This window comes from Colossoma macropomum, unplaced genomic scaffold, assembly GCF_904425465.1.
Source record: "Colossoma macropomum unplaced genomic scaffold, Colossoma_macropomum, whole genome shotgun sequence".
NCBI classification, from domain to species: Eukaryota; Metazoa; Chordata; class Actinopteri; order Characiformes; family Serrasalmidae; genus Colossoma; species Colossoma macropomum.
Window position 1 is genome coordinate 5,886,030 of NW_023494810.1, and position 12,767 is coordinate 5,898,796.

Genomic DNA, 12,767 nt, shown 5'->3' on the forward strand with positions numbered 1-12,767 from the left:
ATTTCAGTGGTGGTAGCATTTTCTGATAAGGTAGAGCAATTCATCAGAACACTTTCCGTATACATATTTTCCAATATATATATATATTTTATTTCAGTTTTATACTCCTTATGGAGGGCCAGATTTGCCAAAATGAAAAAAAATAAAATTAAAAAATAAATGGCTCAGTAAATTAATCAAAAAAACTAAATAAAGTATATATTGCTTATTGTGATTGTAATTATACACGTATTTCTTTTTTCTGCAGTTATATATTTCTCAATTTATTTATTTCTGTATTATTTATTTTGTTTTATTAATGCCATTTTTATATATTTTCCATATCTTTATTGTTAACAATTGTTTGCTTTATTCTTTGATTCATGTATCCATTTAGTTTTTCATCAATTCATTTATTTATTTACTTGTTCATTAATTATTTATTTCTGTATTTCTTCGTTCATATGATAATGAGGGGGCGTGTTTTTCACGTTCAGGTTTAGCAATCAAGTCCAGGAGGAGAAGAGCTGATTAAACTGTTCTTTCACCAACTTTTGCAGAAAAAGACGCTGAACCACCTCCTCCAAAGTTCTGAACACTACTGGTCGACCTCTGTATCAGCCTGAGGCCGCAAAGTGGAGCAAACTGTCCCCACAGCCTCCAACGAAGAGTCAATAATCCGGACCTGCATTTTCAGCCAGATCAGCCGAAACTCTCAGATCTCTGACTGTCTGCTGCTGTAAGAAGCCGTTACTGTACTGTCTCGTCCTTAGTTACCACTGAGAGAGCAAGACATGTACAATCGATCTACAGAGTCTGACATCGATCAACCAATAGGAATATTAAGACACTGTGACATCATTGACTGACAGCCCCTTTATTAGCATAAGGACAAGGAAATACAGAAATACATAGAGAAATAAATAAATATAGAAATTAATAGTTATGGAAATAAATTAATACAAATAAATTAATAGAAAAACAGAAAAAACGTTTATAAAGAAACATAAATAACAAAGAAAAATACATAAATTAGTGAGAAGGGGAAATTACTAAATAGACATACATAAATGCAGTCATATTAATTTATATAAGATTTTACTTATTCATATATTAATTGTTATGCATATCTATTTATTTTTAGATTTATTATCATTATTTTTTGCAATTGTACTAAATATTTCTTTTTATTTTTAATTTTATTTATTTTTCATTTTGGCAAATCTGGTCCTCCATAACTCCTTAGTCACACTGTGATGAAAAATCTCTTTTCTAAGATGAACTAAAACACTTTACTAACATAAAATAGTAAAATGCAATGAAAAAATCAGCATAGACGGTCAAGATCAAACACAATGCAAATCGTTGACGATTACCTTAAAAGCTAAAATATTATTATACTAATATGGGGATTCCCTACTGAACAGTAGTGTAGAACATGTCTGAAATGTATCTGAGAAGTAGCTGAGTTAGCGTGCGCTTAATCTCATTCAACAGTATCTTAATCTCTGGCACACCTGTGTGGTTCAGTGATGACGTGTGTGCGTGTTTGTGGTATTTGATGAATGTGGACCAACTGGGCCTCCTGCCTTTACCGCAGGCACTAATCACTAAGTTTATTTTTCTACAGTCGTTACAATCACAGCATGCAAAGATGGATATGTTTCCTGTACACTTGACAGATTGGAGAAAACTCTATCTGTATATACAGTACACTCGATATCCTTTATAATGAAACAGGCAGTTGGTCCATGTACTGCAAGTAATGATGATATGCATGATATGTACAGAAAGCATGTTGCATTGTATCGTGACATAATTTATCACAAGAATAATATATATTGTCATGTTGCTCCGCCGTAGTACAAATATGCACCTTTCGGCTGGAAAGAACTTAGTTAAGGTCCACAATTGGACCTTAAAGCCACTGTTGTACCTTTGAGGGAACGTTTACATTGTTTGTACCTTGATGAATGAAAACTGCACCTGCACAGAATCTTTATTTCATGTACATTTTACATTTATGGCATTTGGCAGACACTCTTATCCAGAGCAACTTACAGTTTGTTTTTAACACAGGTAGGCGAAGGTAGTGTTAGGAGTCTTGCCCAAGGACTCTTATTGGTATAGCGTACAAGGCAGAGGTGTTACGCACTATATACTATACTGCTACTATATATTTACATTTTAATAGACACAAAAAATAGTGAAATGAAAGAAATATGCAGTAAAGCTTTATAACATACATAGGTGATGCTCTTCTTTAGCATTGTTTATATAGACCAGAAGAAATCGCTTTGTTCTCCATATGTCAAACATCTCAAAATGATGTAAATGATTTAACAGAGCTGAAAATGACATAACAGGTCACATAGCATAATACTGACAAATAATATGCTGAAAATTCAGTCCCACTGCTAAAGTAACATCTGTGTATGTTCTGTAGCAGCACACCATGTGAAAGTCCAGAGTTTAGCATGGATCACAGAATACAGGGTGGAGTACAGCAGGAGCAGGGATACACAGGAAAGTGCCAAGTTGGATTTCAAATTGAAAGTAATAAATGTGTCTGTGTAGCTGTTATAGTGTAATTACAAGGAAAGTAATGCAGCACAGCAGCTGTCCTTTGCATGATGAATGACCAATGGACATGTTCCGAAATGACTTGGAATAAATTCTCTTTACATTAACTCACATTAAAAGTTAAGAATGTTTTTGCCTTCCCCTGTAAAGCTACTATTCTGAAGATGTAGTCATATGCAAACGTGTGAAAATTTTGTTGATTTTCTATGTAAAAGTAAGTTCACACATTCTCTACAAAGAGGCTGTGTGGCTAGTTGGGTGAATTTAACATAATGGAACAAAATGAAATGTAAAATATGTCACAACTTTTGCAGATTTTCTTTTATATTTTCCCCAATATGCTAAATTCAGAAAATAAACAGTAATTGTGTATTAAAATGTGCCTTAGTGTATTCTCTGTAGAGAATGTGTCTAAATATTTTCAACAAATATCAACAAAACATGTCATTTGAGCAGGGTGCCAAAACCTTTGCATATGACTGTAGGTGGGTTTATATAATATAGTATGATTATTTTCCTAAAACAATGGCTGCCTATATTGTTGGATTAAGAGATGCTTCTACTGCTTTATGTTAGCCTTTTTTATAACATGGCAGTAGTTATTTGTATAACTGGTCTTTAACCCCTTATTATCTGAGGCTTATTACTAAGGCTTATTATTTAGTAACTACAGGGACTTCAGTGCAAACTGGCTGAGCTATGCTTAGATTATAGAAGAGTGTAATAAAGCTTTGGGCCCACCGGTGGACCCTGACCATGTAAGGGGTTAAATACAATCTTAACAGTCTCTGTATATTCATATCAGTAGACTGAGAGTCAGTACCAGAGATGCTTACAAGTCACTTTATGCAAGTCTGAGTCAAGGCCAGAGTCTCTGAGCTATGAGTCAGAATCAAGTCTTGAGTTTTTAGTCATGAACTTTAGTTAGGTATCAAATTGTTATTAGCGATATTTATACAGAATGCACATCACACAGGGTACAGCCTTGTTTTATGGCTTGAATTGCACTTTTTTTGGTGTGGACAAAAAAGTCTTGCTCTGTTTTTTTAACTCTCACTTGTATATTTTAAAAATCTGCATTTTTGTCTGAGGCTGAAATTTTACAACCCTTTTCTCTAGTCAAAGTCGAGTTGCAAGTCAGGCAATGGCTGGTTCGAGTCAAGTTGTGAGTTTGTCATAGGCTAGTTGGGGTCTAGTCGCGTGTCAGTCCAGGGTTAGTGCGAATCAAGTTGCGAGTCAGTGAAGGGCCAGTCCGAGTCAAATTGCGAGTCAGTCAAAGATTAGTGCAAATCGAATCGTAAGTCAATGAAGGGCTAGTCTAGGTTGAACTGCGAGTCAGTAATTGGCTAGTTTAAGTATTGTTATGAGTCAATAATTGGTTAGTCTGTGTAGAGTTGTGAGTCAGTCAAGGGCTAGTCTGAGTTAAGTTGCAAGTCAGTAAATGGTTATTCCAAGTGAAGTTGCGAGTTAAGAACTGGCTAGTCCAAATAGAGTTAAAAGTCAGTCAAGGAGTGATATAAAAATAAAAGTCAGAGTCAAGTTGCGAGTCAGACACTGGCTAGTCAGAGCCGAGTTCAGTGTCAATAACTGTTTAGTCGAAGTAAAGTTCGACTCAAACTCCACTTATTAGGATTAAAAAGCATGACAGAACTGTACTCTTACTAAATGAATGCAGAAAGTAATGTATTGTCTTTGACCAAGCTTAAGATTTGTCTGTCTTGCGCAGGTGCACATACAGCACCCCGCTGCAGATGAGCAGGGGGACACACACCCAGGCCAGGATGTAGCAGTAGCCGAAGCGGCCCTTGGACAGCTCTTTAGATTCCTGTATGATCTGCTCTTTCTGGAAAGTGTAAATGAGGACGGCCGCAAACGTTGCCAAACCTGAGAGAGAGGAGGAAGAAAATGAGAAATTATCTCACATGGCCACAGGGGGGCACTGTGTTACACCAATGCTGATTCTGATCAGTGAAATGGAACAACAGTGGGAGATTCAGCTTGATATTTAGTTAATGTAAGAACACAAACATTAAAATTCTCTGGGGTAACCAGAAGTACAGAACACACAATAAGGAAACAGTTCAGTGAAAAAAGTCTTCTTCTTACTCTAAATGTGATCAATCAGCCAAGCCAAGTCTGAAGTTTCCTTCTTTAGCACTGGAGCTGCGAAGCTTAGTTAGCATTGCACAAAATGCTTAAATGCTTAAATCATCACACGCTCGTCTCAACAGACTTGCCTTTGTGTTTTTTTGACACTGTGTTTGTTACTGTTATTTTAAAAAATGGATAAAAGCTAAAAACTGTAGCAGTCATCTTGAAGCCGATTTCATTTGTACATTTGTCACCCATTTTTGTAGACAGCAGTATGTCATTCAGTGCCAGAAAGCACAGAAGCAGGTCTGAGGGATGTCTATGATAATTTAGGTGTGCAGTTTGCAGGGGTTGGTAAAATACTGTGAAAAAAGCAGCAGTGTCTGAATACTGAATAAATATTAGTATTCCACAAACAAATTCATGAAAAAAATGCTCATCATTTAAATGAAGTTCTGAAAATTCTTTACTTTTTGTTGTCTCACTGCCTGTTTCAGTCCACTGCTGCTCCCACAATTCCCCAAGCAGGAGTCCAGATGCTAAACTTATCACTCATATGTCCACTACTGAGGAGATTTATCAGTCTACTCAGTAGGAACATCGGTGTAAAGAGGCTGTTAATTGAGGTCCTCTTTATACTCCAATGAGTATGTTTGCTACATACATGCACTGATTCTAAAAAAAAGTTAATAAACAAGTGTTGATGGCGTTTCTTTTGAAGATTGTGTGGCAATAATTTGCTAGTCTGAGTGGAGTTGCCAGTCAATAAATGGCTAGTCGTAATGGAGTTGCGAGTCAATAATTGGTGAGTCTGAGTGGAGTTGCAAGTCAGTAATTTGCCAGTCTGAGTGGAGTTGCGTGTCAGCAATTTGCCCACTACCGAGGAGATTCTTAGTTTGATTATCCCTTATGTGTGTTTTTTTAATTTAGTGAGTAAGTATTCTAAAAGTATTCTTCTAAAATGTAAAAAAGAACTGTACTCTGAATGTTGCCTTTACATAATGTAACTTCATTTCTGTATTCTGAATATGTATTTCCGATACTTGTATTCCATGACATCCCAAACCCTGGCAGTTTGCCTGATGCTACTCTGTAGACATAAGCTTCCATTACTTGTTAGCTACATTAGACTTAGAACTAAAGAAGCAAACTTCAGACACCAAATGTCTTGGATGGTCGACTACATTTGGATTAAGGGGAAAAGACACACTTTGAAACACACTTAAAACCAAATCTTGAGCGAATGTAATTAAGCCTAAACCTGAGCTAAAGTGTTCCATTTGAATTGTCTGTTGAAAACCCTTTTAGCCCAGTTAATCTGTCTGGAAAACCAACTGATAATGTGAGATTCTGACTAATGAAGCCCACAGCTCCCTGTTTTTGTTTCCTTTTGTACCTGCTAAGATCTGGCAAATGCCGGTGAAGTAGAAGAGTCCTCCTCTGGACATGGTGAAGAGCTGGCCCAGAAACACCAGGAAGGACATGGAGGAGAAGACCACAGAGAGGATCATGAGCGCCTGCACTGATTGCAGCCATTCTGACAGAAAGAGGAAACACAAGATCTCCATCAAGAGCTGAAAATCATCTTGAGCTTATCACACAGTTCCGTATCAGACAAACTATCATTCGTTCATGTTAATCTGCACCTTAGGTTTGTTTATACACTACTGTTAAAAAAAAGCTGCCTTAACGATTTAATCATGTGAATGTTTTAAAAAATAGTTGGATGTCCCCTTTAAGTAAAGTGCTTTAATTAAAAATGGCTTATTTTTAAGCTTAGTTGCAGAAGAAAAAATATCAGTTTTAAGTTACCCTCTATTAATCCCACAACGGGGAAATTCACCTCTGCATTTAACCCATCTATGCAGTGAAACACCACATACACACTAGGGGGCAGTGAGCACACTTGCCCAGAGTGGTGGGCAGCCCTATCCACAGCGCCCAGGGAGCAGTTGGGGGTTAGGTGCCTTGCTTAAGGGCACTTCAGTCACATACTGTCAGCTGAGGGGATCAAACCAGCGACCTTCCAGTCACAAGTCTGGTTACCTAACCACCCACGACTGCCCCTGTTATTTTTAATTAGTATTAAAAAAGTAAAAGTGGCATCTCTAAAAAGGTATAGTTAAATAATAAAAACATGCTTTTAATGTGAAAAGATCACATCTTGATGAGATTTGATCTTTCGATGAGCAGTATATATCAGAATAGAGAGTTTACAGTGATAGAGACTGAAGGATGGTTAGTGGCGGTTATTTACCGTTCTCATTTGCAGAGGCACATAACCATGTCTCTGTGTTGTTGTCATACATGCACTTATGCCAGAGATCCACATTCTCCACATTGTCCAGCGTCCACCATGACTGAAACATAGCAAAGTCTTATAATGGTACATGACAAAGTCGCATGATCACAGTAGAACTACACAATATGAATGAAATACCATACTGTGATTAAATAGCTATGTATTGCAATATACCCTTATATAAATAAATAAAAAACCCAGTGTGACAGGGTTAAAGACTGGCCTGCATTTATATAATATCATTTTCTTTATACTATTAATGCAAACGCCAGTATCGCAATGACACTGAACAATAGGTCCTAGTTCACAGTGAGTTTGATATTCTTATACTATTGCATACATGAAGTGATGATATGAGCACTGTACCAACTTAAAAACTGTCATACCTTCTCCATAGTGGCTATGAACAGAATGGCCAGGGTGACCAAATGAAGCACTGTCACCATTATCAACAAGAGCACCATTGTAGCCGGTCCTGTGGGCAGAGAAAGTCATTGAACAATCACCGAGGTAGGTAGAGTAGCTTAACCCTATACTCAAGTAAAAGTTTGTTACTTCAATGAAATAATGAATCAAGTAGAAAAAAAATCGGATGAAGCTCCTCAAGAGTTTTTTATGGAATTTGCAGAAGAACTGCTTGGTCCATCCAGAGTCTATCAGCATGCTTTGGACCCTTTTTGACCTAATAAAAATGCTAAAACTAGAAAGTGAGAAGTGGAGCAACAGCAATAGAAAAGAATGAAATTAGAGAGGAATTACAATTATTTTTAAAAATTGCTGCAGAATTCAGTTGTTAAACACAACCATTCAGAGTGGTTGTGTGTGAAATGGTGCTTTGCAGAGAAACTCTTTACATTTTTAGAGTGGTGGTGATAGGAACCAGATGTCTATAATGCAAATCATTTGCTATGCAAATTGATGAGTGCACTTACATGGGTCTTCTGCGTGTGTGTATGTATATATATATATATATATATATAGAGAGAGAGAGAGAGAGAGAGAGAGAGAGAGAGAGCTGTTGTTGGAAGAAAACCTCAAATCTCCAAAACGGCAACTTGACAGGAGAAGGAAAAACCTACAATGTTTCCTTCTGACAGCAGCGATATACAACACTCTGTATGTACCTCTCTCCAATGAATGATTTAAAAAAATACATTTTAGGCCAAACATTTTTCATAAACCTATTGTAAAACAATGCCTTCGTCCCCAGACAGTGTTTTTGTAACCATTTTCTGTTGATATGGTATTCCAGGTGGTTCCTAAGGTGTTGTTAGGCCAATGCTGTGGTATTCCAGGTGGTTGCTAATGTGTTGATAGGCCATTGCTGTAGTATTCCAGGTGGTTGCTGTGGTGTTGTTAGGCCATTGCTTTGGTATTCCAGGTGGTTGCTAATGTGTTGTTAGGCCAATGCTGTAGTATTCCAGGTGGTTGATAAGATGTTGTTAGGCCATTGCTATGGTATGGCAAACATACTTTTATGATACTGAGATAAGAAGAGTGTCCAAAAACATTTGGATACAGACTGTAAACTAACTGTGGCGGAATAAAAGGTAGAGGTATAAGCATTATTATATAAATTGAATGACTTTGAAGTTTGATGTTAAGCATTTCCCCATTCATTCCTATGGAAAAATTATTATGTTTGAACATCAAATTGGTTTAAAAAGCACAAGCAACATATTCAGTTATAGGTTCTACAAGCCTGCAAGGTTTTGTATTTCCAGCTCGTGTTGCAATTGTTTAACTATAGAATTATAATAATAAAAAAAACAAAAACATCAAGCCAACCTAACTAGCTCCGCCCGCTCCATCTAACACTCTCCTCATTCACTCCCAGAGGAGAAAAGATGAAGCCTCTTATCATGTTCCTCCACATATCTGACAGCAATTATCTCAGCACCGACGGTCAACCGACTGTGTGTTTGAAGCTGTCTCTGATGCAGCATGCCTTTCTTGGCCCTGTGTAAACACTGCTGTTGACCGACTTTTGATCTTCAACTAGGGCCATGCATTATAATGCATTATCCACTTTTCTCATGAGCTAACTCAAACTGAACTCAGCTCTCGGCTGAACTCAACTCTGCACAGATATGGAAATATTGTTGAATTGATTTCCCTGTTTCAGTTCCACCTCAGCTCACATCTTCTTCCCCTCCTTTTTAGAACTCAGCACTTTATCATGCAAGTGTGAAACATCTACAAAATAACGTCACTTGAACATACTACTCCCATATCTAAAAATAAAATCTCACTTCCCTACTACACGCTGTTGCTTCTGGTTAGATACCAAACACTGCCAAAACAAAACTTTGCCTCAGTGGTTTTGTAAAGAACTCAAAAGAACATCAATTTCTTACAGCCGCTGCTGATATCTGATACTTTTCATGTATATGTCCAGCATTATGGACAAATCTAATATTTATTGATTTTGTTTCTATAGTGATTTCTATAGAGATTTTAGCACAGTAACCCTGTGTTGCTTAAACATTCCACTCTGTACGCTGGAGTACAAAATTACTTAAATATCAGTTTAAAAATCTGTCAAATCTAAACATCTGTCTGATGTGAATCTATTTTTTTTATATGATACAATTCCAGCATCATTGTGCTTCCCTAGAAGTTGTTTAAGAATAGTCAATGGAACTACAATATGAAGCTAAATTCCTTGGTTAGCAAAATGGTTTGTTTACTTTGGAACACAAAAGCCTGATCCCTTGCTTAGCACACTAGCACTTTGTCTTAATTTAGCAAGATATTAGCTTGTAACTTTCCATATATCAGATTTCCACATAGGAAGCTAGATTCATGACTTAGCTTGCTTAGTGGAAATCTGATATATGGGAAGTTACATTCATGACTTAGTAAGCTAACATCTTGTTAAATTAAGATATATGTTGCGTACATATTGCTGTGTATCAAATATTGGACATATGTGTATGATATATGGATCATACATCTCGCTGTTGTCAGATGAAAACCTCATCTTTCCAAAATGGTAACTTTACAGGAGAAGGAAAAAACCTACTTTACCTTTAATGAAAGTCAACAGAACCAGAGTTAAGTTATCTGTTTTCTTTGAAATATTACATTATTTTAATGTGTCTGGGAACATTTGGCTTCATTTACCAATATCTTGGTAAATGAAGCCAAGTTTTTTCTTAAATCTGTTCTTGAGAAAGGTCCAAAGAAAAAGTCTACGTCAGACTCGTGTTCTTAAAGCGCAAAACTGTTCTCACCTTTGTGCTCTAGAGTGTGTGTAGATTCTGTTCTTACCTAAGAATCCCGAATAATAAGAAAACACTGGTGAACGTCAGAATCTTCCTTAAAATCTGCAAAAGTGGGATTTAAGAAGACATTTCTCCTTAAGAATGGTTGGTGAATGAGGCCCAATATTCATATTCATTTCATATAGTAATGCTTTTCTTGCATAGTTTACAATGTGCATGTTTTAGAGTTTAGTTATGTAGCTATGATGCTAATTTTCACTCAGTTAGTAAGGATGTGGAAGAAACAAAGATGGTCAAAACTCTTATATAACATGAAGTTAGTATATATGAGTAATATATGCCATCCATATGTGATTATTGTTTTCTATCATATATTGCTAAATATATGTGTAACACATCACTGTCGGAAGAAAACTTTGTATCTCTGTTTTTGTCGTTTTTCAGTTTTTGACATAATTTGAAAGTATCCTTTGTCCTTTGCATTGTGTGTAAATTTCATAATGAATAGACCAAAGGAAATGACCAAAAATTACTTGGAAATAAGTCTGGTTCTATTGACTTACATTAAAAGTAAAGCATGTTTTTTCATTCTCCTGTAAAGTTCTCATTTTGGAGATACAAGGTTTAGTCTTGACAGCAGCGATATATGCGTTGATATTTGGCTGAAATATATGTCCCAAATTTGAAAATGGCCAATTTCAAACAAGTTGGAGTGTATGTCCATATTAGACAAATATCAGTTGAATATAAGGGAAATCCACATTTGCTAATAAGTGTATATGAAACTTACATATTGCCGTATATCAGATTTCAGTTTGGGTTCATAGCTATAATTCCCTTCCCTATTTACTACAGAGAGCCCATTCAGAACACTGCTTCCCAGTGTAAACAGACAATCTGACTCACCATAGTTTTATAGTGGATACTCAAAGGCACGTGTAACCAGCTAACCCTTAAATTCCACACCCACTGAGTGACCAGTGCCAGAAGGGAGTTGGCTGCCCTGCTAACGATTCTAAAGATGTGTTCTGCTGTATTATTAACGTCAAATGTTCTTTAAATGTCAGTTTCATTCACTGCTCTTCATTGAGACAGAAGCGTGGGTAGATCTGATATTCTGCTTATTTTATAGTCATTAATTATAGGTTTAGGGTAAGTGTGACAAACAACTCTGCTAATATCTCATCATGCCAGAGAAACAGCTACAAAATGTTCCACTCATTTTGTGCAGGATAGTCAGTCTGAGCTTTCATTAGATCCTTGTTTTGGCTGGTTTCAATTATGTGGTTTGGGAGATCAGAGAATGAGAGTGAAAAATATGACAACCAACCCCATTAGTCATCTCTGAGGCTTATATCTAGCACACATTTGGTCCAAAGGCACTTCTGTTAGTCATGCAGTTTGGAACTGAAGAACATAGTGTGCAAACAGTAGAACTGCCCCAATTGTCACGAGCAAAAACAGTGTATCTATGCTCATAAAGCATATGTTTCACAACAGCATTCAAGAAGTGGTGCAGAAGATAATGAAAGAATGCCAGGGTGAGATACCATGATATAAACAAAGTCTCTTTCATTCATGTAAATCTAAACCTCTGTTCTGAAACTGGAGTTTCCTGTGTCTGAGACCTTGTAGAACTGTCTGGACAGAAGTGCATACAAGTTAAAGTCCATAAAAAGATGCAAACGTCTTAAACTTCATAACGCAATCAAGTGTACGCACTCCTAAAACAGTCCTGACGCACTAAAAAATCTGCTAAAATCTCAAAACAGTGAGTTAGACCTTACCTTGTGGTGGGTTACAAAGCTCGAGGGAACGTCAAACCTCAAAAGTGTGTCCCTCTGTCCTCTCCTGGTCCACTGTTTTCAATCAGATGTCACTCCCCTCCCCCTTCTTACTCACTCTCTCCACTCACTTTTGGGGGAAAAAGTGAGAGAGGGAGAGGAATGTAGGCTTGGTTTGTATGGGAGTCTCTTCAACGCCCATTTCCTCCAGAGTCCAGCTGCCCGCCAGTAAAATCCTCGAGCTGCATCTTGTGAGCTGAAGTTTGGGGCCGCCCAAAACTAGAAAGGGAACCAGAGACATTTCACAGTCAACATGACTTCACTTTGAACTGCAATATGGTCTAAAATACCCAACCCATTCACCACATAAGCACAAGAGAAGTCTGGCCTTTATTTCTTTCAGCACCATTTTGAATGCATGATATGTAAGCATTGAAAACTCTGCACACACAGGAAAGCTAAGCAAGCTCTAACTGCCCTCTCTGCTGTGGCGAGCCACCCTGGGCATTTCATTCATGTGGACGTAGCTAAATCGAAGCAATTAAGGCTGTTCCGTACTGGATCTGTTCTATCGCTTCCTGTTAGAGGAAGCTTGGACCACCCAAGAAACAAAGGAGCCACTGTAAATTCGCACATCTCAGTTCATTCAGACTTATTTCATTTGTTCCATTCAAATATGTAAAATAACAGCCTTGGAAGCTGGACTTGTTTAAAGAGTAAATGGCCGATGAGATGTAATGTAATAGTACACTGTATAGGAAAAAAGGTTCTACATAGGACCAAAATGGTTCTTTGACTTTT

At 37.1% G+C, this 12,767-nt stretch overlaps 1 protein-coding gene across 1 annotated transcript; it reads right to left on the reverse strand.

Moving 5' to 3' along the window:
* Positions 1–2,975: 2,975 nt before the first annotated feature.
* On the reverse strand, positions 2,976–12,184 carry si:dkey-264d12.4 (epithelial membrane protein 3). Its single transcript, XM_036559979.1, has 5 exons — positions 11,970–12,184; positions 7,342–7,430; positions 6,911–7,013; positions 6,050–6,190; positions 2,976–4,446 (listed from the first exon to the last, which is right to left on the reverse strand). The coding sequence occupies exons 2-5, from the start codon at positions 7,417–7,419 to the stop codon at positions 4,265–4,267; spliced, it is 504 nt and encodes a 167-aa protein (XP_036415872.1). The 5' UTR covers positions 7,420–7,430; positions 11,970–12,184; the 3' UTR covers positions 2,976–4,264.
* Positions 12,185–12,767: the final 583 nt, after the last annotated feature.

Coding starts and splice junctions, on each gene's coding strand:
- si:dkey-264d12.4 (XM_036559979.1), bottom strand. CDS start 7,419: ATGGTGCTCTTGTTGATAATGGTGACAGTGCTTCATTTGGTCACCCTG. Junction 7,014..7,341: donor TCATAGCCACTATGGAGAAG/GTATGACAGTTT, acceptor GCTATGTTTCAG/TCATGGTGGACGCTGGACAA. Junction 4,447..6,049: donor CATTTGCCAGATCTTAGCAG/GTACAAAAGGAA, acceptor CCTCTCTCTCAG/GTTTGGCAACGTTTGCGGCC.